The sequence below is a fragment of the Symphalangus syndactylus genome, chromosome 8 (genome assembly GCF_028878055.3).
Source record: "Symphalangus syndactylus isolate Jambi chromosome 8, NHGRI_mSymSyn1-v2.1_pri, whole genome shotgun sequence".
NCBI lineage: Eukaryota > Metazoa > Chordata > Mammalia > Primates > Hylobatidae > Symphalangus > Symphalangus syndactylus.
The window spans coordinates 141,936,589-141,964,045 of NC_072430.2; the positions used below are offsets into that span (position 1 = coordinate 141,936,589).

Here is a 27,457-nt window from a genome sequence, read left to right on the forward strand (position 1 = left end):
AATCCCACAAAATTCCTCAACATTTCCCAGGCCTAAACCAATGACCTCAAAAGACACGGAAGGGTTTGCCACATCTTAAACGTCTTTTAAACATCAAGACTTTTAAAAGAAGGATTAAATATGATCAATACAGTCACGTTTTTAAAAATGATCCCTAAGTCGCAGGATAACACTATTTCTTCTCCATTTGTAACTTACTTTTGGGTTGAAATTTATAGTTGTGCAAATAAGATAAATGGAGCCTGAGGGAAAATTCTTGAACATTCTCTTCTCAAAGACTGAACATCTACAGTGGCCAGTCATAGAAACATGTTGGATAATTTGTCATCACTGAATAACAACATTATCCTCTTACACACACAATAATGGGACATACAAGGGCATGCTTTGTTATTCAGGAGAGCTGAAGCCTCGAGGGCGCACAGGGGCCATGTGTGCTTGTGTACAGCAAGGCGGACCAATGACCGATGTTAATGTTACAAGGAATCAGATCTATGCACAGTTGAAAAGCTTTAAAGTTGTCTGGTTTTCTGCTTCTATGCTTTGCATATCACATCCTCTGTGGTGTTTTCTACAGAAAAGTTTTACAGTGTCCAAGGAAAATTCACAGTTTCCTTCGACATCCCTGGAAGCTCTTTTCCTGAGCTCACTGATGTGGGCACAATGCCTTTCTTAGCTCATGTGATGCCTCCTTTCATTAAGAAAACAAGTTCACATTCTTATTTCCTATGCAAAACACAAAATCGTAGATATATTTTACAAATTTTAAAAATCTTCATCCTTTACAGAGAAAAGAAAGCCGATGCCAAAATCCTCCCTGTCGCATTTAGGTTTTGTTTTAAAATAAAGGTTTTGTATCTCAGGTATATCCATTTTTTTAAAGAATGATAGAGGGATTTTTAAAAACACAACCATTAGAGATTGATTATTTGAGTAGAGTTCATTGACAACAGTGGTGATCAATCATATTTTACACATATGTGTGTTTTATAATCAAGAACGCTCTATGGGGAAGTTACCTAGCAGACACGTAGTAAGAAGAGGCAGCCATAACTAATTAGCAATCTCTATAATGCCCTTCTAACTGGCTTTCCAAAAAACTATAAGCAGAGATGTATTGTTCTTCCTAGGATTATTATTCTGTTTTTGCCGTGGAACATGCAGCGGGACGTGGTACTAGGAGGAATTGCAGAGTGATGTTAATTAGAAAAGACACATGAATGGATTAATTTTCTGCCCTGGTGCTGCTAGTGGCTTGGACACTAGAAGACAGAGATGCTTTCTTGGCATAAAAACAAAGGTTTTATCATCTGTGTGGAAACACACGATGTTGGTAGGTTCATTTAGCATTCACTATGGCAATCTCATTGTTTGTCCCTTACATAATGGTTAAACATAAAGGCAAACTCAGCTATTTTTGTGAGTATAACAAAACATCAATAAAAGATGTTCCATTTCTCTAATGGTCCCTTTCACTGTTTGTTTGTTTGTTTGTTTTAGACAGAGTTTCACTCTTGTCACCCAGGCTAGAGTGCAGTGTCACGATCTTGGCTCACTGCAACCTCCACCTCCCGGATTCAAAGGATTCTCCTGCCTCAGCCTCCCGGGATTACAGGTGCCCACCGCCACACCTGGCTGATTTTTATATTTTTGGTAGAGATGGGGTTTCACTATGTTGGCCAGGCTGGTCTCAAACTCTTGACCTCAGATGATCCTCCCACCTCAGCCTCCCGAAGTGCTGGGATTATAAGCATGAGCCCCTTTCACTATTTTTTGATAGGTCTTTGTTATTATCCCGATATTCCAAAATGTGATGGATCAGGGAATTAATGATACTGAGACTATGGTAGTGAGCAGTGCAGTTCATTGTAGATACCCTCTTGCCATTTCCTGGTAACCTGAGTGTTTGGTTTGGGGTGCTGTTGGGGACACTCACCTTTTCCTGTCATTTGGCAGGACTGATGCCTGTGTGGTAATGCCAGGGGTGAGGCTTGTCATTTGGAAGCAGGGAACACTTTGCAGTGTTTGAACTGCCTCTCACTCTTTCCTATTGAGAAGTAGACCCACAGGTAAGGGCATCAGCACTGCCAGCCCCGTTAAAGCTGAAATCAGGGGTAACCACTAGGAAAACCATTTTATGAACAAACTTCTGAAACACCCTGGGGCTGGCTAGTTCTGAAACCCTCTTCTTCACCAAGATCTGCCTGCCCAAGACAGCTGGTTCCTTTCTGCTGGTGTTGGGTCATCTCTCTTCAGCTCCTGCTTTCTGAATCCTTGTTATGAAATACTGACATCTGGTACTGCTTCTCTGCAACTGCTCCATTATTCTGATTGCAATCTTGCAATTCTTCTGCTGTCCTTCCCATGTGGTCCTGTAGAGTGAGGCCTCCAAGCCTCAACTCTCTTTTTTCTGCCCCACCATCCATGTGTATTCACGAGAAACTGACTCTCCATCAGTCACCTCACTTCCTACCTCCTGTATCAATGGCCGTCTTGGTGGTAACCATTTTTAAAAGTGTAGGAGAAAAATCTATTCATAAATCTTGCTTCCTATGATCAGTTCCCCTATGCCATGTGGTTGCCCACTCATTGTTTTTTGATTCAAAGAATTATCCACTTCCTCATGCCTACTAAATACACGGAAGAGAGTCTCCAACCTTCCTACGTGATTTAGTTACATTATGTTCAGCCTGTGTCCACATGGCAGGCTCTGTGGTCATCTCCAGACTTTAAGGTCTGCATGGACAACCTTTGTGAGCACCAGCCTCTCTGGTTTCTGCAGTGGCTGGCTGTCTATAGTTCCTACACATCTGAGGACCACACTGAGCACCATTGGAAACTCCTCCAGCCCTGTGATTGGCCCTCAGAGGTCTCCCTGTCTGCACACCAGCAGTGTCTCCAACTTGCACACTCAGCTGTCTCCAGGGTTCTCCCTCCGAGCCCTGGCCTCTCATCCTTTGGGTCTTCAGAGGTTTCCTGACCCATTCCAGCTCTCATTAGCTCCCTATGCAGCTAGGATGCCACGGCAGGCTATTTCAGGAATTTACTAGCTACTACTCTGGATTTCCTTACTGAGAAAATTTTCTTCTGTCCTCTCTATTGTTCCGTCTTTGCAAGTTCCAATTCTGGGAACTCCTTTGATCCTGGGAGTGCCTGAGATATCTGCAGAAAGGCAGGGATTCACACTAATGGAGACACCCACTGACTCATAATCTCTGATAGCAACTGGACGCCACTTCAAATCAGCAGTTGCTTCCTGAATGTTTTGTGACCCCTCTTCACATGTCTATAGCAGCTGATCAAAAATAACTTCAATCCCTCCAAGCCCACAAGCCCCACTGCTTCCCTCCTTTATTGAGATGATGGATGTCAACTCAACTTGAACTCTCTCAATGTGCCTCTTATCCACCTGAATATCTTGGAAACACAGCCCCTTTTCTCATCCCTTCCCTCCATCTCAGAGAATATGTGTGTCTCCTTTCTGGAGCTCAACTCTCCCCCTGGATCCCTCTCTCATTTCCTGCTCATTCCACCCAAAATTCTCTGCTACCCACTATCAGATGGCTGCATGGACTCATTTTCTAACAAGGAGAGGTCCCTCTGCTCTGCCCATCACTGATGAGTAAGCTCTGGGCACTCATCACAGTTGCTGTGGTATGGTACAGTTTGAAATTGTACTTGTCAAATTCCTTCCCCACTGGCCATTTAGGCACTTAGCCCTGGAAGGAGAGCTAACAGGCTTAACTGGTTAAATAACTTGTCGGCCAATTAGCTTTGTACATGCAACTGCACATGACACATCGATGCAATGTCCATATGCTCTCAATACTTCCAGAGTGGCTCTCATCAATTCCATTAGAATTAGAAGAGTCTCTGTGGGCACAGCCATGATTACTGCATGGAGGAGAAGTAAGAAGACCAGACCCACAGCCCAAATGCACAGCCTCCAGCTCCAGCTGTCACTAACCATCCAGGACTCAATTTCTTCCAAATCGATCTAGAATGGATCATAGCTGAGGTTTCTTGTAATTCCGATTCTACCAACACTCTTAAATTAACTCTGTAGAGTAGAAGAGAGAAGCTCTCTGCTAGTCCACTGGACACAAAAACAGATGCCCTGGCTCCCATCTCAGTTCATGCACTCTCCAACAGGGAGCTTTCCTTAAAGGAAACAGATCCCAACACCAGATAGAGGAGTTTGATCAGATGCACACCTCACCACTCTGAGGCTTTCTTTTCTAAGGAAGGCAGAGGTATTTTGTGGGATCATGATATTAGAATGTGGGCTTTTATAGAGTGAAAATATTAGTTGTTTAAGAAAAGACTCTTCTTGTATGTAGGTGAATGCCCTACTTGGGGAGAAGACTATGGAAGAATATTCCAAATCAAACCTTTGTTTTTAAACCTGTGAACATTCATCTCTTCCCTGGCCCGCATGCCATCCTAGCTGTTGCTTTAAGGCCAGCAGTTGCCAAGCTCATCTCCCAAGAACAGCAGGGCAGGGCGTAGCTTGGTGGCATTGCCATTACCTGTGATGTCTTTAGGGGTTTCCGTGTCCCCAGCCCTTTCTGGACTCACGGATGAATGCACACAGGACACTAAGTTTCCTACTATGTCATGAAGTGAGGTAAAATTCTCTAGGTTGAACACATGCATATTGAGCGGTTCACTTGCTATTTCTTTTAACGCTCCTTCATCTGCGTCCTCAACTCCAATTGAAAACACGTTAACATCAGCAGACTTAAGTTCCGCTGAGGGCAGAGCAAGGCCATCCTTCGAGTGTCCATCAGTTAACACTACGATAACCTGAGGGACTCCGTCACCGGCCCGGCTTCCAGCAGCCTTGGTGAGGTGGCTTTGCATTATGTATTCTAATCCTTTTCCAGTCTGATTGGTTCCCCCAATATAAGACATGTTGGAAATATGAGAAAGGACTTCTTGTCTAGTACGATACGTATTTAACAGGAACTCGGTATGTGGGTTTCCGTTGAACTGGACCAGAGCAAAATGGAAATCATTTTCTCCCACAGCTAAGGATTTTACAACATCATATAGAAACTCTCGAACAAGTTGGAAATGTTCCTCTCCAATGGTCCAAGAGGAATCCACTAGAAATATTATATCAGCAGCCGCACCATTTTTGACATCTTTAAAAAAAGACATTGGTTTAGATTTTTCTACTATGTAAGCAATTATTTCCTATCAGTGCAAAGCCTTCCTAACAAATTTGGTTTACACTATACTGGTGTTACTAAACCCTTCACACCTCACTGGTGATACAGGAAGGTAGACTCACTTACCTGGGAACCAGGGACCTGGGCCCATGCACTCAATAGCTGCTGGTGCCCAGTCACTAGCGCAAGTTCCATATTCAGAGACCATCATGAATGGGCCAGTAGCATGCTCCAGATTGGGGAAGCAATTTCCTGGGCTGTCTTTAACTCAAGCATGATTCCCTGTGGCAGTTTGAGCCCCAAGACCCACCTGATTAAACCAGAAGGAAGTCTTATCACAGACAACCAACCATCATTTTATAAATTCATTCTTTAGTTTGGAATATGAAACTGGGCCTTGACAAAAAAAGGAAAAGTAAAAATTGCTATTTTCCATTCACTAACCCCCAATGCTTTGGGTAATTTGCATGAAAAATAAATATAATAAATACATGTTATTTAAGTGAGGAGGACCTGTGTAAATGTAGAGAAGGGAAAAGACTTATTTTTTCCAGATTTTTGAGCATGAACAAACAGTACTCTACTAGTTACTGCATACTTTTCAGAGCCAGAAAAGTCTTCATAGATGTCAAACATTATCTATCTCATTTCCAGATGAACCCAGTTCTCCCTCAAGGGTAGGAGCTCAGGGTATCAGGCTGTCAGTGGCCCCAGGAGGTGCCCTTCTGCAGCTGTGAGCCAGGCTTGCTTCTGGACTCTACTTACCTCGAGCTGACCTGATGCCCCAACCCATGTTCTTCTTCCACTGAAGTGACACTAGACTTCCCTCCATCTAAGAGCAACCTGGCCTGGAGGAAGAATCCCTCAGAGGCCCAGCTCTCTGGGTCAAGGAGAGGGAGACCCACCTCCGTCCTTTCCAGCTTGCAATGCATGAAGCATTTCCCACTTTTCTAAAACTCTGGAATCAAATTTTTAATAGAGTTAATTAGAATCCATGTTTCTAATTCGTTTTGGGAAAGAGAAATCTTAAAGATCCAATGATCCTAGATGAAAAATGCCTTTCTGCATCTGGAGTTAGAGAGAGAGGGTGATCTTTGTTTTTTTCAGGGAAAATAGTTTTTACTCTCAATCATTGACTTCTCCCTACTTTATGTGCTCAGAGACCAGCCAATGCCAGAAATGTGGAAAGTCCCTTCAGGTGGTAAAACATTTGAGATACAAACTTTTCGTTCACATCCAGTGTAAAAACAAATCATTTTCAAGCCAATTCCAAGATACCAAACCCAAGTTTTAATAAAAATAGGTCATCTCTCACTGGATAAAGAGTATCTGAAAAGGTCTATAAATCCTGTAACTATCCTATCTGACTATCCTATAATAAATGGCTTAGCTACCTTAAAAATATATGTAAGCTCTATGTCAGCACCTGATGTCTAAGATCTAAAATCAAAGAATGATATTCCTTTTTACAAAATCAAGGACATTTCTGACTCTTACCTGCTTGCTGCTGCTGGGCATGAGTTGTGGGAAAGCCTGAGAGAAAGAGGCAAAAGACGGCCACTAAGGGCAAGTGCCGATGTTTCCTCATTTTGAATTTGTCTAAGCACCAAATATGAACCTAAAAGAGAAAACAGGGCAAAGGGAATGATCAGTTTTTGACTCTCATTATGCAAAATCCCTCAAAATCCCATGTTTTCTACATCCTTTTTAGACTTCCAAGAGGACTTTGTATCTGATTCACTCTTTGAACCAGCAGCAAAAGGATGGATGATAAATAGTTAGATAGATGATAGAAGATAGACAGATGATAGATAGATAGATAGATAGATAGATAGATAGATAGATAGATAGACAAAAATAGATACAGATACATACATGTGCACATATATGCATATATGGAAGGAAGGAAGGAAGGAAGGAAGGAAGGAAGGAAGGAAGGAAGGAAGGAAGGGGAGGGGAGGGGAGGGGAAGGGAAGGGAAGGGAACGGAAGGGAAGGGAAAGGAAAGGGGAAAGGAAAGGGGAAGGGGAAGGGGAAGGGAAGGGGAAGGGGAAGGGAAGGGAGGTAAGGGAAGGGAAGGAAAGAAGAAGTGAAGGAAGGGAAGGAAGAAGTGAAGGAAGTGAAGGAAGGGAAAGAAGTGTTGCGGGAAGTCAGGGACCCCAAACGGAGGGACCAGCTGAAGCCATGGCAGAAGAACGTGGATTGTGAAGATTTTATGGATATTTATTAGTTCCCCAAATTAATACTTTTGTAATTTCTTATGCCTGTCTTTACTGCTATCTCTAAACATAAATTGTAAAGATTTCATGGACACTTATCACTTCCCCAATCAATACTCTTGTGATTTCCTGTGCCTGTCTTTACTTTAATCTCTTAATCCTGTCAGTTGAGGAGGATGTATATCCTTCCAGGACCCTGTAATAATTGTGTTAACTACAAAAATTATACAGCATGTGTGTTTGAGCAATATGAAATGTGGGCACCCTGAAAAAAGAACAGGATAACAGCAATTGTTCAGGGAATAAGAGAGATAACCTTAAACTCTGACTGCCAGTGAGCCTGGCAGAACAGAGCCATATTTCTCTTCTTTCAAAAGCAAATGGGAGAAATATCACTGAATTCTTTTTCTCAGCATGGAACATCCCTGAGAAAGAGAATGCACACCTAGGGTAGGTCTCTGAACTGGCCCCCCCAGGGCGTACCTGTCTCTTACAGTTGAGACTGCAGGGGTGAAATAAACTCCAGTCTCCCATAGCACTCCCAGGCTTATTAGGAAGAGGAAATTTCCATCTAATAAATTTTGGTCAGACCAGTTGATCTCAAAACCCTGTCTCCTGATAAGATGTTATCAATGACAATGGTGCCCAAAACTTCATTAGCAATTTTAATTTCACCTCGGTCCTGTGGTCCTGTGATCTTGCCCTGCTTCCACTTGCCTTGTGATATTCTATTACCCTGTTAAGTATTTGATGTCTGTCACCCACACCTATTTGCACACTCCCTCCCCTTTTGAAAATCCCTAAAAAAAACTTGCTGGTTTTTGTGGCTTGTGGGGCATCACGGATCCTACCAATGTGTGATGTCTCCCCTGGATGCCCCGCTTTAAAATTTCTCTCTTTTGTACTCAGTCCCTTTATTTCTCAAGCCAGCCGACGCTTAGGAAAATAGAAAAGAACCTACGTGATTATCCGGGCAGGTCCCCCGATAAGGAAGGGAAAGAAAGGAAGGAGAGAGGGAGGGAAGGATGGATGGAAGGAAGGATGGAAGGAAGGAAGGAGAAGAAGAGAAAGAAGCAGAAGAAGAAAAAGAAGAAGAGAAGAGAAGGAAAGAAAGAAAGAAAGAAAGAGAGAAAGAAAAAGAAAGAAAGAGAAAGAAAGAAAGAAAGAAGAAGGAAAGAAAGAAAGAAAGAAAGGAAAGAAAGAAAGAAAGAAAGAAAGAAAGAAAGAAAGAAAGAGAAAGAGAAAGAAAGAGGGAGAGAAGGAGAGGGAGGAAGGGAGGAGGGAAGGTGGGAGGGAGGTAAAGCATAGGTGAATGAGAAGTGAATAGGCAGAGCTCTCTGTCTAAGGAGACATTAGACCTCTTCTTATTAGCAGAACATAGATCACCTGTAATGACACTGCTCACTCTCCTCTCTGGTCATTCTTAAACATAGTTCAAAGAACACAATTACATTATTAAAAAATAGGCATTCATAGTAGTTTCTCCACAATCTGAAAATATTCTCTTCCTTTTTCAAATTACTAATGAATGAAAAATTTATCCATTATGATAGTTTTGATTAAACATATAAATGAGAATTTTTGAATCTAGTGACTATTACTTTGGCCACAGCTAAAAGCTATGCAATTAAACCTTCTTTTCCTCACAAAGTGACGTAGGCAGCGATTTGGAAATAGCATATTCCTAAGCAAAGAGCAGAACGGAAACGGGTCAGGAGTAAAAGCACTCATAGGCACAAAAGGTGTCAGATTTTGACACCCAGCTTAAGTTTGTAAGTCGTGTTTAAAAGAACCTCAGAGGAAAGCTTCAGTTTATGGAGAGAATGGGCTTTGCCCAAATTATACCAAATGCAACCCAACCACAGCAGCTGGGACCATGTCAAGCCTTGTCCATATTCTCTATTAATATTTAGTACTTTTCCTCCAAGGAAAATCTGCCATATGCCAACCTCCAATCTCACAATGGAATGAGCCCAGGGTGATTTAATTAGTAAGACTGTGAAGCCAGACCTGGAGGCTAACTGCCCTGATGCACAGTCTCCCATACCCACGTGCCTCTGGGGGCCAGACACATTATGCCCCACCAGCCAAGTTCACATTCACATGAGCTCAGTAGTGCGCATCATCAGACCTTTCCCCTGCCAACACCTTTTCTTCCTACCACAAGATTTTGTGACAGCCTCTTCACTCTCCAATCTCCAATCTAAGAGATCAGCTTGGGGGCTGGGGTCTCCCTTAAGACCCCTCCAGAGAGCTACCCTAGGTCTTTCTGTCTAGGCTGAAGTCCCCTTGCCAGGACAGCATCTTTTTTCTCCTCTCCTTGACGCAGGATTCTGGTTTCCCTTAGCTTTTTCTTAGACCACAGACAGGGCTGCCCACAGGACCCTGTGCTCTGAAAGGCCCCATGCTCAGTTTGATGCTTTGATGTTGCTGTCTTGGAATTCTTAAAACATTTGAACAAGAAGCTCATTTTCATTTTGCAATGATGTGCATGTCAGTGACTCTTCTTACCCAGATTGGCCAGGGGTTCCCCAGTTTGGAGCTCTCTGGTCAGGGGTTCCCTTTTCAGAGGTTTGGGTAACAGTGCTGGGGAATAAGGACATTGGCGACACAGGTAGGCTAGGATGTTATCAAACCGCTGTTTTGGGTGCCATGTTATCAAAAGTTATTCAGCATCTACTATGTGATAATTGCAGTTTTTCATAATTTTTCATAATGTATCTTATTTATCTTTACATTATCCTTAGAGGTAGATGCTGATCCTCATTCTTACAGGAAAAAATGGGGGTGCAGAAAATAAGTGGCCAAGGTGCACAACTATTCAAAGACACCTTGGTGCTCAATAGCACCTGCAACACTGAGGGTTCATAAGATGAGAGGATAAGAAGAGCATTTTTATTTCTCCATGAAAACCCCATGATTCCATAGCAACTTTACAATCAAGTTCACCAGCCTGAATTTGGGCATTTTCGGAATCAGAAAAGGAGCCAGTGATGTTGGGGAAAGACAAGGTGCTTGGAATCAGATAAATCTGGATCCTGGATCCACCACACCCTACCTCAGGCAGGTGGTATACTTGCTCAAAGGCTCCGTTTCCTCCTCTGTAACACTGAACAATGATAGCTATGCCTCTCTTCCAGCCCTCTGTGAAGAGCATGTGGCAGGCTGTTTGGTAAATGCCTGACGCAGAATGGATGGTAAGTGAACTCTAACTACCATTCTCCAACAACGTAGGTTTCATCAGCATTTCCCAAAGCACATTCCATGGAACACCCATTCCATTAGATGTTCTAAGGGGAAAAACAGGCATTCCATGAGAAACGCAGTTTGGAAAGTGCTGAATACCAAGCCTCCTTCTGGAACAGTTACAATATACCTTAATGTATAGCAGTTCTGAAAAATAAAGAAACCTGCTGTACTTGATTTAACCCAGAATTTCCCAAACATATTTCATGGGCTATTCCTCTCCATATCTAATTTTGCTAAGCTCTTACTTCTCTGAAGCAGCAACCAAAGGCATCTCCACCTGCCCGGGCCTCCGCTGAGCCCAGGTCACTGGGTTTGCAAATACCTGTTCTCTCAGACTCCATTAACTGTAAGTGGGACCCATGTCCCTTGATGGTGGAGCTCACCACCTCCCTGTGACCAAGTGAGAGAATTAGAATGGGTAGATGACTGACATCTCCCCAGAGAAGCCCAGGGGAAGGACTAGACTCAATCTCATTATCAGTGTGAACTTTCATGACACTAGTTAATATTGTCATTTTTCCTTATACTGAGTTTCAGGAAGTACTATTTGATATTGGAAATGATATAGTGTAGACTACAGTTAAATTAGAAATTCCATTTGACTTAAGAAACTGAAATACACATAATCTAGGGAGATTGAGTTATCATCATAATTTCACTGTTAGGGTTTGAAGGTTAAAAAGAAGTCTGTTTCACAGATTACAGCATGTAAAGGCATTCAGCATCAGTGTGAATGAAATCAAAAACATCTTTCTGGTTATCAAGTATATGTCAGATTTTGAAATGTGACTTTTTTCATCTTATAATTCTAAAACTCCAAATGCTTCTAAATTGGTTTTATATCCCCTGCATCAGGAATAATTTGACAATTCCCTGAAGAAAGCAAGGGGAAATGAGAGCAAATCAGGCACGTGAAATTGTTTATACAAGACTTTGGAAAGACTGCCAAGACTCCATGAGATCTGTAAGAAGTGAGGAAAATAACACACCAAGAAGCTGGATAACCTAGAAAAAAATAGATATTTGCTTGAAATATATAATCCACCAAGACTCAATCATGAAGCAATAAAAAAACAGACTTAAAACTAGTATGGGGTTGAATCAGTAATCAAAAATCTTCCACAAAAAAAAAAAAAAAAAAAGCCCAGGACCAGATGTCTCTCCTGGAAAATTCTTCCAAACACTTAAGGAAGAATTAACACTAATGCTTCTCAAACTTTTCTCAAAAACATTAAAGAGGAAGTAACACTCCCAAACTCATTTTTATAAGGCCAATATTGAAAAGAAAAATACAGACCAATATCCCTGATGAACACTGATGCAAAAATTCTCAACAAAATACTAGCTGACCAAATCAACAGCACATTAAAAGGATTATACACTATAACCAAGTGGAATTTATTTCTAGAATGCAAGGATGTTTCAACGTATGAAAACCAATCAAAGTGATACACCACATTAACAGAATGAAGGGGTGGAAAATAGCAAAGCTTGAGACCTCACACTTATAATTTCAAAGCATATTACAAAATGACAGTAATGAATCAATATGATGCTGACTTAAAGACAGACATATGAACCAATGGAACAGAATAGACAGCCCAGAAATAAAACCTCATATATATGATCTTTGAGCTTCAATAAAGCCACTCAGTGGGGAAAGGATAGCCTCCATCGTATGAATGTTCCTCAAAAAACTGAAAACAGAATTATCATATAATTCATCTATCCCACTTTTGGGTATATCCAAAAGAAGTGAAAACAGGATCTTAAAGATATATTTGCACACCCATGTTCATTTCAGCATTATTTGTAATATCCAAAAGGTGGAAACAACTTAAAAGTCCATCAATAGATGAGATGAATAAACAAATTAATTCATTTCAACAGTGTTTTATAGTTTTTAGTGCACAGGTTTTTTCTTCCTTGGTTAAGTATATATATGTATATATACATATACAATGGAATTTTTTGCAATTATGAAATTGATTACAGATTTCCAAGGCCGCTTTATCACAAAGAGTCTTCCAGGACTGTGAAGCTCAGCCACACTCTGAGCATAGAGTATGGCAAAATGCCTGTCTGTATCATCGCAGGTGTATAATAAATATTTGTTAAATTCATTAACTGCTATTCCTACAGTTCTCCTAGGACTTTGCACTGTTATTACACCACTTATGCTGTAATTTTTTTTTTCTTTTTTGAGACAGGGTCTCACTCTGTCACCCAGACTGGAGTGCAGTGGCAAGATCACAGCTCACAGCAGCCTCAACCTCCCAGGCCCAAGCAATCCTTCCTTCTCAGCCTCCTGAGTAAATGGGACTGTAGGCACACACCACCCCACCCAGCTAAGTTTTGTATTTTTAGTAGAGACAGGGTTTTGCCATGTTGCCCAGGCTGGTCTTGAACTCCTGAGCTCAAGAGATCCTTCCACCTTAGCCTTCCTAAGTGCTGGGATTACAGGAGTGAGCCACTGTGCATGGCCTACTATATTATATTAAGTCTTATACATGCCACATACAAGGAATATTATTCAGCCTTATAAAAGAAGGAAATCCTTTTATCTACTACAACATGGATGAATCTTGAGGATATTATGCTGAGTGAAATAAGTCAGTCACTAAAAGACAAATACATTACTTTATAATTCCATTTATGTGAAGGTATTTAAAGCAGTCAAAGTCTTAGAAAAAGAACTTAGAATGGTGTTGGCCATGGGCTGTCAGGAGGTGGGCAGTTGTAGTTACTGTTCCATAGGTATAGAGCTTCTGTTTTGCAAGATCAAAAAGTTGTAGATATTTGTTGTACCACAAGGTGCATATAGTTAACACTGCTGTACTGTACGCTTAAATATCATCAAGATAGTATGTTTTGTTATATGGTTTTTACCACAATTAAAATAGAAATGAGGACAGGAAATATCATTTGCCAGGTTTCAAAAGCATGGGTAACTACCCCTAAAATGCAACCATCAATTTAACAGGAATGATGTAAGTGCAGCATCTCTTTTTTGAGGTGTGATAGAGTTTAAGAGCTACTAGGAGAAAACAGTACAACTAAACATCCTAAAGTGTGTCTACGTGCCGCTGTATTCAAATAACACAATGTTTGCCCTTACTTCTAAATAAGATTTGGAAAAAAATAAGAAAAGAATATATGTCATGCAAAATGTTAGGGTTTGGCAAAGAAGATCAGAGTCTCATGAAAGTGGGAAAGAATCTAATATGAGCATTCAGAACTGGTGCAAACATGGCTTCTGCCCTGACTAGTATCCTCTCAGCTTTGGAATCGGCTCCACCCAAGGCCTGAGCTTTTGTATCTCTATCTTAACCTTCCTCTCTCCACAGGTGCCCCCATGGGCTCTGCAAGTCTTTATGGTTTTCTGTTGTGTAGCACAGGAATTCCATTTTCCCCGTATAGCTAATGAAATCAGGGATGAGGATGATCTAATGTTCTCAGCCTTGCCATCTGAAGATTGACAGCAAAGGAGAGTCTGTCCAGCTAATAAGTGATGTAACTTTGTCATGAATGGAGCAGCGGACTAGTGCCCAGATGGACCACTTAGCAAAGGTACAGGGAGAGCCACAGAGAGTTATTGAGGCTGCCAGTCAAGGACAGGAGCTAAGTGTGTGCAAAGGAAACCTGAAGCTCAGTCCCGTGGATTTGCCATGAAATTCCTCCTGCCTGAGGTCAGGCCCAGAGGGAGAAGCTGGGGTCCAAATCTTGTGGCCCAGCTATGAGGAAGACAGAACACAGTGTGGGCCCTAGGCCTGACCCACCAAAAATTGGTGAGATGGAGACAGATGAAGCCATAAACAAGGGAATGAACACCAGGACCCATGTGGCTTTGGATTTCCAAAGAAAGTCAACAAAAAGTACTACCTGTGATGAAACAAATCTACCCTGTGATTCAGATTCTGAGAACTTGAAGGCATGATCTCAGCAGCTAAAATAGAACCACCTGTCAATACAGCAGTCTCTTGGAAACGTATCAACAGTGAGAAAGGAATGCTGTTCTAATGATGCTCAGGAGGCCAGTTATCAACAGAACAGATTTTTTTCTGCAACAAAGTGACAGCAATGAGTGGTGATAATGGCAGTATTGCAAAAGCTCAGCCCGATTTTTTTGCCTTGCAATGGTCATCACCTTTTGGACATGGATATATGTTAATATGATGTAGAAGAGCCGTCTCCAGTGCTTGTGCTGTGATTTGACAATGCTCCCAAGTTTTAGCCCGGTCGCAGCACAGCAGGGCTCAGGGACCCCCGACAGGCTGGACTGCCTATTCTCCTTCCTCCACTTAGGATGACCCTACCCCCACCGTGCCACAGCCCCAACTTTGCCCCTTCACTCTCTAGGAATCCCTCAAGCCCATGCAACCCTGGGAACCTTCCAGACTTTTCCAGCAAGCTCTACCTTTCTTCCCTACAGTCTGTTAGACCCATTCCTGAGTGTTTCTTTACATAAAAAAAAAAATTGTAGTATCTAATTTTTTGTATGACCTCAATTAAATAATGATATACACTTTAGAATAATATAAAAGTACATTTTATATGTGCTATTCTTGATTCTTTCTATCAAGCTTGAGTGTCAATTTTTTTTTAGCAAAGATAAGCTTCCTGCTAGATTCTTTCCAAGAAAATGGCCTATTCTTTCCAAAACAACCTGTATTATTGTAATTGGTCTAGATCAATGTTTTAATACGGGATCAACAGATTCAAAGAGTCTATGATCCTCTCACAGTTGAGTGCAAAATTGCATATATGGATGAGGGTTTTTCTGGGGATAAGGCTCCATGTTTGTATGTGATTCTAAAAGGCAGTTGTGCCACTCCTCACCTCCCAAAGTTTAAGCATCACTGCTTCAATTAAAAATTTTAATGCAAATCTTCTAGAAGATCCAGTTCGATTACTTTAAATGTTTAACCCATGTTCAAGAGGCATGATTTTAAGTGGTATTTTTGTTTGTGAATGAGAACACAAGAGTATTATAGAGGCTCTTTGTAAAGCATTTGGCTTTGTAATCCAGGTGGAAAAATTAGGACGTGATAAGATGAGAGCTGTCCCCTCACTGTTGAGTCTGGGATGGGAAGAGCTGCAGACGCCTCTGCAGGGAGCATTGACAAAGAGCACAAGCGAATTATGCCTTGAGCAGGTTTTGCTAATGGTTTTCTTAACCATTCCCATACCTCACACAGTGAACGCCTTTGAATCCACTGATTCTGTCACATATAAAGCATTGAGTGGGCTCACTCTGGAGCAATTCCAAAATTACCTTTCTCATCTTCCGGAGTGCTCAATACAATCTAAATAGTTACAAAATAAAATCCAGGAAGTCTTTCTAAGACATCACTCACTTACTTCAACCATTCTGAGTAAAATAAACTTTTAGTTCATTGAAAATCATATGTAAAGAAAGATTTTTATTTTCAAGATGTGAATCTTTAGAGGAGTAGCCCCCTCCGTGGAGATACTTCCCATTGGAACACAAACTAATGGGATAAATACACTGTGCAAAGGAATTATTTTATCCAGAATATATCTAGATATTGAGGGAAGAGGAGGGGAGGGAAGAGAAGGAAAGGAGCCCTTCCAGCTCTGAAAAGGATGGGAGATGATGCCTGTAGGACGATGCGTTATCCAGGCTCCACTGATGACTCAGAACCCATATGGTTTGACTGAGCTGAATTCCCAGGTGGGAAAAACGCCTTTGGCCCCACACACTTTCCTGGCATCATGGGGGAAGCAGGTCTTGTGGCTCGTGGGCTCCTAGCCCAGCTGTTGAATATTTGCTGATATTTTCGTTTGCAATTAACTCTCTTCTATTGTTTATCATGTCCTGGAGTCTCCATTTATAAAAAAACGAAATTCCCTGGCAGCAAATTTTGGAGAACTTTTTCATTTAGATTATTAAAAGATGTCAAACACCATCTCCCCAAATGACCACCCACCTTCTTCAACGAGGGGCAATGAGGCAGCCATTTCCCACTCATTCTCCGACACCATCCTCCCTGAGGAAGGAGAGAGGAGAGTGCTGGTAATGTTTCCTGGGCTTCTGTCTCGTGGGTGGGATTTCACGCCCTCCTCCCAACCGCCCGATGGCTGATTTCTCTCCATTTTATAGCTGAGAAGTTGAAACTCCAGCAAGGCAAAGTGATTGTTCAAAGCTACATAGATAAAAACAAGATAGAACCAGAATCCTAACCCAAGTTAGCATTTCCAAAGCTTGTGGGAAGAATCCCGGGAAACCCTAGAGGCTATGCCAGATTTGGCCCAGATCTCAAGGAAACTCCCCACGTCTTTTGGGGAAAAAATAGACTTCCTTGGTGGTGACACACCACAGATTCTACGTCAGTAGAAGTCGGCTGCTGCTATCATTCTTTCAAATATGAAAAAAAAGACTCAGAATTGGCTGCTTGAGACCCTTGGGCTGGAAGGGGTCTGTTTCTTCATCCTAGATTCTATGTCCTAAAGGCAACAGATTCAATAAAAGACATTCATCACATTTTCATTCTCATCTTTCTATTTAGGATTATTCATTTTTTTGTTTACTCTGCCTCATTCTAAAAAGGATTTGAGGTGCCTTTTTCCATTTAGTTTCTATCCCTTCGAAATTTAAAAGGATACCTTTCATTACAAAGGTTGCCCTACATGGCCCTTCAACCTGAAATCATATTCAATCATATTCCAATGAATATGATTTCCCAAGCTATTTTGCAGTTCTGTAAATTAGTTTTCATTTAGCCTATTCAAAACCTTTTTCATTTTCCATGTCTGGAAATCTTTTTTAAGAAAGAGACACACACACATGCACACAAGGAAATAATTTTAAAACAAAGACTCAAATAAATCCAGAGCTCGCATTTTGAAGTCATTTATTTGGTTTTCTCCAAGCACTGCTTTTTAAAATCAGCCTGTCCCTCCTATCAAGTTCTGGGACTTCTGTTAGTTCCTAATTGTCCTGTTTAAAATGGGAGCAGTGGAAATAGTCAAAGACCACATTGGGAGAGCTGTGCACACCGACTGTGAAATAAAAAGTCAAATTTCAGTAAATTTGAGGCACTCATCCACCCTTGCCTTTGCCACGCCCGTTCCTAGACTGCAAGAAGGAGCACCCCATTTATTTCTCTTTTTCTCACTCTTTCTCTCTCTTTTTGCCTGAATCCCGGGAAAGGAGTCCCCATTCTTTTCCTCAGGGAGGAAGCTAAGAAAGGATTTATTAAGTCCTGCAGTTTGGGTAGGAGGAGAGTGGGATTTAATACGCTCTTGCTGTTTGAAAGACCCAGAGGAGAATCCTGAAAAGTAAATGTTTTGGAACAGCTCCAAGAAACCTCCAAAGAAATACAGCAAATTTTGGTTTTTTACTGTTTATTTAACAACTTGGATTTCATATTTCTTTTTTCTTTTTTTCCTTTTTTTTTTTTTTTTTTTTTTTTTTTTGAGACAGAGTATATTTGTTGTCCAGGTTGGAATGCAGTGGCGTGATCAGAGCTTACTGCAGCCTCACCTTCCTGAGATCAAGCAATCCTCCCACCTCAGCCTCCCAAGTAACTAGGACTACAGGTGTGTGCCACCAGGCCTGGCTAATTTTTTTTGAATTTTGGTAGAGACAAGATCTCCCTATATTGCCCAGGCTGGTCTCAAACTCTTGGGCCCAAGGGATCCTCCTGCCCTGGCCTCCCAAAGTGCTGGGATTACAGGCATGAGCCACTACACCTGGCCTTCGAATTTCTGTTTTATGAAAATACTCTAGAACAATAATCTGTTTGACTCAAACGGAATGTGTATCCTGTGATAGCAACATTTTAAAACTCTTCTCGTCAGGCAGGGTAACTAGACCTCCTTTGACACTTACTGGGGTCCTTTGTCACTTACTGGGGTCCTTGTTAGATATGGAGTAGCCAATTCAAGATCTTCAGCTTTTCCTGGCAAAATCTAACAAAGGAACATCTGTTCTGCAACTCGTGGATTCTAACAAAGCAATGCAGAAAGAGAGGGCCTGAACATCCTCTAGCAATGCCCTCGCTCTGTGAATGAGAACGCCTGTAAGAACACGCCGACCTCCGGCCAGGCTTAGGCCAAGCTCCCCAGTGGTGGGTCTCCTTCCCATTACAAAGGCAATTAAGAAACTCCAGATTAATTGCCCAGATATTTGAAAAAAATACTCTAAAACATATTCCTAGCATTGAAGATAATAACCATGAAGCAGAAAGTTCCATATCTGGTGTGATTTGAAAAGCTAGACGCCACCATGCAAATGTAAAACACATTCCACATTCTGAAATATACGGCAGCCAGACGAGACTTTGTCTGCACTTATACTGCTAATTATAAACATCAGGCAGAGACTAGTTCCATTTCAACGTTAAAGAAGGTGCATTAGAAAATGCTTCAACAAATATTGCACAAATGCCCACTCCATTCCAACTCCTTGCCACATGACGCTGCTGGATCCGAATCGGAGCTTGGCACTTATTCCTGTCTTTTCCTTCTTGGCAATGAACTAGGGTGCTACTAACCTTTCCAAAACTGTGGTGTTCCATTGTAAATGATTAAAGTGGCTGAAAGGTGCTCTCATTGTAAAAAGGAAAGTTAGATATTTTGTCTGTTTTCTAGTCTAATTCATAATCAGGTAGAGAAGATAAAATTATTCTTGAAAATAGAAGCCTTTTCAAAAATCAAGCTGGAGCATCTGATAAAATATCATCCATGCTGGATTTATTGCGATAACCTGGGAACTTCTACTTCCTTACTGCCTCTGTCAGCAGTGGTCAGCCAATCTCTCCCAGCCTCCCTTTTGAGTAAAACGAGGCTCCTTGCCTGTTGCTCAAACAGGCCATAGTCCTGCAACTGCTGTCTCCCATCTGTTGCCCTGGGCTCTGATGAGTGATGGGTTTTCTGCAGCCCCAATTAGAAACAGAGCACCCTGGTGCACCGCCGGGCCAGCTGTGGGTTTAGCTGAGTTGGCGCTAACTCTGGGTACAGGCCCTGGGCTGCTGAATCAACTAATGAAGATTCCAGAAGTGAAAAACCAGTTTCCTGGAATGGTTTCCCTTGAGATCTGAGTCAACTCCAGCTGCTGTTCAATTTTTAATTTTGAAATTAAACCGAGCCATGAGCTCTTCCTTCTAGTGGCCAATTCCTGCTGCTCCGGGTTCCTGAAAATCTATTGTATAGCACACACAGGGGGTTTCACAGAAACATTTCCCATTGTACTTTTCCCTGGCCACTCGCAATTCTCAAATGTTTCTCTGTATTTCACGAGTTTAAACTTCAGGAGAACAGTAGGATCATACTATGCTAAATGCAGCCAGACCCCTACAAGACTAACAATTTGCCTTTGGGAGAGGGTTTGGCAGAACTTTTCGTATTTGTTTTTTTCTTCTCTCCTTTTTCCTTCCAGATGTTTTTAAACAGTTACTCCTCTGCTGAATCAACTTAAAAAAGGCTACTCCAAGGCAGACTGGGAATGGCAAGAGTAACTTTCTCCACATGACACCCTAAAATACACTCTTAAAGGCTTGTCCCCCTTGAAATGTCCACATTCTAAGATGTCTGCATATTGGAAACATCAGACACTTCTGCTACTAGCTCTGTGGCCCTGTCACTGGGCATACACCTCTGAGCTCTCTTTCTTCATCTGAAGCATAAAGGGCTTGGAGAAACCATCCACCAAGGTAGTAGTTTTTCTGATATTTCAATTAGCCAAGCAGAAATGATATGTTTGCCAACCAGAAGAGAGGGGGCTATGTCTTAGTCATTTTTTTTTATATTCCCCAAGAATGTATTCTCTTTTTTAAATTTTTTTATTTTCATTTTATTATTATTATACTTTAAGTTTTAGGGTACATGTGCACAACGTGCAGGTTTGTTACATATGTATCCATGTGCCATGTTGGTGTGCTGGACCCATCAACTCGTCATTTAGCGTTAGGTATATCTCCCCTCCCTGAACCTCAACGCTCAAGGCGGTGATGCACAACAGGTCTTGTCAAACTTAAGTAAACATGAGAACACAAAGACCAACCAAAGGGTTACGTTTTTGTTTTTTGGGTTTTTTTGCTCTGAGCTAGAATTCTCTCCCTCAGGGTCTTAATGCTGGTTATCTCAAGCTAACAGACATAAATCTGAGAGTCAGTAATATATATTTGTATTAATAAATATTTAAGATGAGACATTCATAATTATAGCTTGTGTGAATTTTTAAAAGTATGTTAAAACCCATTGTCCATTAGGGGAAACTATCAAAGGACATGTCATGAACACCCTTGCAGTTCTAAAATCCGGTAATTCTACAGGGATACACAATGGCATGAATATGCAAACTGACTTTGGTTCTCAAGCACCCGACTGTTCATTTAAACCTCTGTAATTAGATATGGGTAAAATGCTTCCTATAAAATGTCTTATTTGCTGAATGCCCTTGTAATGCAATTGTTTAGGAACAAAGATGCCTCCTTTGATGGCACAATTTCATCTCAATACCCTTGCACCTGAGCAGAGAAGAAAAACAAAGCTCTAACGTATGTCCACTTCAGTTATTATGAACAGCCACAATAAATACAATAATGATAATCATGTATTGAAATATCAGTCCTAAAGTTGCCCGCAAGCTCGCTGAGATGGTCATCACTGAGTCACTGCAAACCCTGAAACCCCACCCTGGGAGACTCCAGGCACCACTTCAGAGATTTTTCTGAAGCTTGCAGAGATACACCTCCCTCTAGAGGAAGGAAAGCCAAACTGCCTTTTCACAAACAGACCAGGATGAACGTGCTAACTCAAAATTTCTTTTTCTTTTCTTTTTTTTCTTTTCTTTTCTTTTTTTTTTTTCTGAGACAGGGTCTTGTTCTGTCACCCAGGCTCTGAAGTGCAGTGGCATAGTCACGGCTCACGGCAGCCTCAACCTCCCAGGCCCAAGTGATCCTCCCACCTCAGCCTCGTAGCTGAGATTACAGGCGCATGCCACCATGCCTGGCTAATTTTTTAAAATGCTTTTGTGGAGACAAGGTCTCCCTGTGTTGCCCAGGCTTGTCTCAAACTCCTGGGCTCAAGCGATCTGCCCACCTCAGCCTCCCAAAGTGCTGGGATTACAGAGATGAGCCACAGTGCCCAGCCCTCAAAATTTCATCTCTTTCCCAAAATGGACTATAAGACCAGAATGTATTAAAAATTATATTTTTCAAAATTAACAAAGTGAATTGTTGAAGGGAATATCTCTGCAAAATCAGGACCTGCGGAATACTCCCTGAAAATAAGACATTCATGACCACACATTAGAGGGGGCAAGCAACATCTTTTATTTAAAGAGTAGGACTGTCCTTTCTTTGCACTGAATTTTTACACTGAATTCCACTGAAGTTTTACAGTGGAAACAGAGAAGCCGTATCTGGAAATGGAAGAATGAAGATAACCGTTCTTGTCTAGTTCATGGCTGTCTGAATTAGCAGGAAACTTTAAAGCTCCCCTGCTTTAAAATTTGGATGGTTTGCGGCTTTCATTTCCTTAGCTAGAGCTAATAGAATTTTCTTTAAATGTCAGGTCCCTCCTCAAATCGTCAGCTATTTATGTAGCAGTGATGTGTTTTTTACTGCCTGCTTGCTGCAGCCAGGACACCGTGAAAAGTTTGCTCCCGTAAGTCAGGGTGGAAAAGCTGCCTGGTACACAACATCCCCACCAGATGGAAACCGCCTGCGATTCTTCCCTCAAGAGATACCAGATTTTCAGCTTCTTCCAAAAAGAGCAGTGACAAAACTGAACTTTCAAATAAAATTTTTTGCTAACGCTGTTACTGCGCCTGCAAGGAAGGGTCACGCGATAGTGTTCACGACTTGGCAGTGAATTTTAAATCCTAAACATGGAATTTCACATATAAGTGGGAGGTGATATCAACCGCTGGTGAAGACTACACTTGATCCAGTTGTCTAAACACTCTCTGAGCAAGGAAACAAATGAAGCCTCCTCGCTGGCAAAAAGTCACTGCCAGCTTCCGAAGCTTCCAAAGAAGGCGGTCTTGTTTCAAGCCGGCTTTAGGCATCCACGTCTATGGGTTCCGTTCCTGAAACTAAGGTCAGGATGAGCAGCCTCATTGGAACCACAAATCAACAATCGACTGAAGAGAGGAGCTTCTTCCTACTTTCTCATCGGGGACGTATTAAGTTCTAGGATAGGAAATCACAAAAGGCACTTATGATAAAGTCAGTGCAATTTGCTGAGTCCTGAACGCTTTAGAAATAAAATGAAGTGTGAAGTAAAGACAATTTTTCAGAAAGGTGCCTACCTTGTATCAAAAATATCATTCAGACCCCAGGTTTGGACATTCGCCACACGTCCCCTCACCTGTGGGCCACAACCATGGTGGGGTGGAACACGCGCCCTGCCAAGCAGGGGGAGAGCGGGGCCAAGGGCTAACATTCTAGAGGTTTCCCCAGCCACCTCCCAGAAAGGTGCTGTGGCCACACCCTCCAGTGCCTGGATAGGAAAAGCCAGGACAGCCTCACTTCACCCCAACATGGAATTCCTTCCCAAGCCCTCCCCTCCACTCAGTGTCTGTTTCCTGGCTTCTCTCCACCATGAGTGAGGAAAGGAGAGAACTAAACCTCCGGGTAGCAAGAAACCCCCTAAACAAAGAAGTCCAGACAGGCAGCCCTTCCTAGATCGTGATCTTTGTAAAAGCCCCGCTTCCCCACCCCAGGCTTTCATCCTCAGCTACAAGCCCACTTCAGAAAGAAGAGCATTCAAATCCCCTCCTTCAGGGCCCTCCACCCCCAGGAGGTGGCCTGAGCAGGGCGGCCAGCCCCGGTATTCCGGTCACAGAGCCGATGCCCCCGCCCCACGGTCCACCTCCCTTCTTTCTCGGTTCATTGGTAGAGTCTTACTGAGCCCAAAGCAGTTTTCCCAACTAGATGTGAGTTATTTGGGATCGTCCGTCGCTGGCTTGTCTGCTCTCCTGCAATGGGGAAGGATTTTACTGCCATCTCAGACACTCGCTCCCTGGCCTGGGCAAGGAATTCGGCATCTCAGAGCCCCTGGTTGCTCATTTTGAAAACCAGGAAACGACTACATCGGCGGCTTTTGACCAAAAATCTCTCCCACTATCTTTAGCCCAACAAAAACCTCCGAAGTCCCAGTAATGGCATCAACGGCCACCCACCCAGTTTTCAATATAGTTTTGCTTAGGTGCAATGTAACTTCGATTTTAAAGCCATTTCGGTTCAGTTTTTTACAGTGGTAAGAATGGGACCCTGGGGAGCTGGGGTATCCCAGGTTGAGCATCCACCATCCCCGTGAGCTCTGAGCACCCTGCAGCTCTAGCACCCTGTGGTCCTCATCGGGGTGAGCTGTATGCGGGGAGAGAAGCCGATCAGCCGGGGCCACAGCCCTGCCTCCCCATCCGGCACGGCAGACTCCCCTGCGCTCAGAGGGGGTTGCTCCTGGGGTCTGCACCGGCCTCGAAACTGGCTCCTGGGGCTTCCTGTGGAAGCAGAGTTTTCTTCAACCACTCCCTAGTCCCTCCCAGTGACCCCACCCATACTTCAATCCCCATTCATTATCTAACATAATAGGCCCCTTGAAACAGGTTCCCTAAACAGGCTGGCCACTGTCAGTTAACGTGTTCCATCCTCAGCAAGAGAGGACCCGAGCCCCACCCTGCATCCTCCGGGCCAGGGAACAGCCCTCGGGGCCTCCCAGCTTGGCACTGGCCTCACCTCTGTGCAGCATGGGCTGGCCCCAGCAGGGCCCAGTGGACCTGCCTTAGACATTCAGCATGCCGCCCAAACGCCCAATTCCTTCTTCTCCTCTGACCCCTGCAAATCCTTTAAGCAACCCCAAGGGACAAAGTCTCCAACAGAGACTTCAGGTTCCTGAAAAGACGAAAGCTTGATGGCAATGACTGAGCGACCCTTTACTTGGCCCTGATCCTGGGCACCAGAGTTACTCCAATCTCGTGAAAGCACCAAATGTGCTCCACCAGCACCTTCCCATGGGCGGCCCTGGGCAGAAAACCCACGCAGGTTGTTGCACCCTGACCTAGGGTCACCACCCAGAGAGCTCAGAGAACATCTCCCAGCGGAGGCTCAGCAGGGAGCTATTCTAGTCTCAGCAAAGACGCTTCTGCAAACAAAGTGGATCCCGGATGGGTTTTAGAAGGCGGCGGTAACTTAAATAAATCATGGGCTGAAACACGCTGCCGCCGCCCGGAATGCACAGGGCGCGTGTAGCAGCCACAGACACGCGGTGGAAAAGTGCTCACGCTCTTAGGCAACCATGACCTTAACCAAGTTAAGGAAATCCCATTGCCACAAAGTGAGAAAGACAAATCAGCGGAATCTTCCAGAGACCTAAAACATGTACAGAAAACTGGCGAACAGCATGAGCATAAGAGCCACTAACTCTACCTAGAAAGGATCCCTTCAGGTTGAGAGCATTTCCTGCTAGCCCCAAACCTGGAAAAACAGAAGAGAAATCACACTCACCCCTGAGCAAACCTGAAGGCGTGTGTCCCTGGGCGCCTCGATTCAATTAGGTTTGAATAGGATGCATACTTTTCCCACTCACTGCTTCTCTTTCTCTTTTTGCAGCCTTTCTCCACCAAAAAAGTGGAGACTCAGAGCTGCGGAGGAAAACTCTTGCAGTCCTTGCAGGAGGCTGGAGCCCAGGAGAACTGAACAGCCTTTGGTGGAAGACTGAGCTCCAAACTGGACTGGGGCCAGGGATACCAGTCAGGGCTTCCTCCAGCTCCTCCTCCTCCTCCTCCCTCCCCGACCCCTCCTCTCCCCCTCCTCACTGCAGAACTGACCCAAAACTGTAAATGAAACCAGACTCCTCCACTCTGTTTCTTCTGGCCCCCGCTCAGGCTGATGTCACCCTCTGAATTCTGTCTTCACCCTACAAGCGTTCAGCTGGACTCCTGTAAGCCCCAACTCTTAAAAAAAAAATTGACCACTCCTACTCGTCACCTTTTGGGCTGGGCCCTTGGCGTCAAAAAGAATAAATTTTGGAATTTCTTCGTGGGTATCCATGGTTTTCCTGCAATGTTTTCCAACACCATCTGAAAGGAAAACAGGAAATGCAGTCCCCCCTTACCCTCACCACACCCTCCCATTTCTTCTTGAAGTTTCTGAATTGAGACTTCTACTAATAACCTCCCCCTTCAAATAGAAAAACCAGCAATTAAAACCGCCTTGGTTTTCCGTTAACCAAAGCTCTGTTCACCAGTGAAAAGGCAAAAAAAAGGAGGCCACATTTCTTTTCATTTCTATATCTAATGATTCTGATTGTGGCACTTATAGGCCCATTCTAGGCACAGACAGGGGTAATGAAAATGGTTATCTTGCCAAAGATTCGGGAAAATTCTTGAGTAAGAACTTCAGTTTCTAGAAAGCTTTGCACATTTCAAAACACTTCAATATACATTCTCTCCTTTATCACAAACATCAACACCCTAAGCCCTTTTAAATAGAAAGATGTCTTTTTTTTATTAGGTGAAATTGTGGTCCCATTTTATAGATGAAAGAAACAGGCTGGGCACGGTGACTTATGCCTGTAATCCCAGCACTTTGGGAGGCTGAGGCAGGCAGATCACAAGGTCAGGAGTTGGAGACCAGCCTGGCCAACATGGTGAAACCCCGTCTCTACTAAAAGTATATAGCCAGGCGTGGTGGCAGGTGCTTGTAGTCCCAGCTATTTGGGAGGCTGAGGCAGGATAATCGCTTGAACCCAGGAGGCAGAGGTTGCAGTGAGCCAAGATGGCACCACTACACTCCAGCCTGGGCAACAGAGTGAGACTCCAAAAAAGAGAGAAAAGAAAGAAAGAAAGAAAGAAAGAAAGAAAAGAAGAGAAGAGAAAAAAAGAAAAGAAAAAAGAAAAGAAAAGAAAAGAAAAGTTCCGAGAGAGTAAGTGACATCTTCAATGTCCGGTCTGGGTTAGTAGCAGAGCTCAAATGACAACCCAGCCTTGGCCATCCCCAGACTTTTCACTGCTCTCCCATCATGTGGTCCTTATGAAAAGTCCATTAATGTGAAATATCAAGATACATCCGAAAGGGTCTTTTTGACCGAGAGATCCTTCCGAACCAAGTTTTAAGAGTGAAGAAATCATTAACTCCTTTCCATGGATTATCTCCCTCCAATTTAGGGAAGAAAGGAGATAGCACCCCAGAGAAAATGCCTGCTCCCCTCTGCAGCTCCAGGGCTCCCTTCCTCTACCATAAAGGGGCCCGACCCATCTCTGCACCAAAGGGTTCACTTGCAGAGCACTGGGGTAGGGAACAAGGATGGAACCTGAATTATGGGGTTCGTAGGTCAAGACACGCTGAGCAGAGGCTCCAAGTGTAGAACTGCGCTGCCTGCATGACATGTAGAAGGACAATATGCCCCTCCAGGAACATCCAGTTCTCTGCCCTCATCCTCTCTGCACAGTGCAGGCGTGGACTCAAGCCGCTACAGAGACTGGGGATACTTGCTGCCACCCCCTTGTTTAGAGTCTGCAACTTCAGCACTAAGGAGGACTATTTCCCCCAGAACATTGTCTGGTGCAAAGAAGACAACCTTCGATTAAAACCCCATGCTCCAAGCAGCTCGGCAAACTGAGGTTAACTGAACAAGCACGTTTTAGATGTTTCTTCTCCACAGTTTCTTTCAGATACAAATACACTCTTTTTCGCAAAATCGCTAGGCACATGCATTCCTTGGTATTAAAAGTTTCTATTACAGTCGACCTCGTATCCATGGGTTCTGCAACCATGGATTTAACCAACTGTGGTTCAAAAATTTTTTTTTGTTTTTTTTTTTTTTGAGACGGAGTCTCGCTGTG

At 43.1% G+C, this 27,457-nt stretch overlaps 1 protein-coding gene across 1 annotated transcript in view; it reads right to left on the minus strand.

Annotated features, from left to right (window-relative positions):
• COL6A3 (collagen type VI alpha 3 chain) overlaps positions 1-27,457 on the minus strand; it is a 147,629-nt gene that overhangs the window by 66,047 nt on the left and 54,125 nt on the right. The window contains exons 4-5 of the mRNA XM_063645782.1: positions 6,672-6,792; positions 4,530-5,147 (exon numbers count right to left, since the gene is read on the minus strand). Of these exons, the coding sequence (XP_063501852.1) occupies positions 4,530-5,147; positions 6,672-6,792 (739 nt within the window). The remainder of the gene's footprint in view (positions 1-4,529; positions 5,148-6,671; positions 6,793-27,457) is intronic.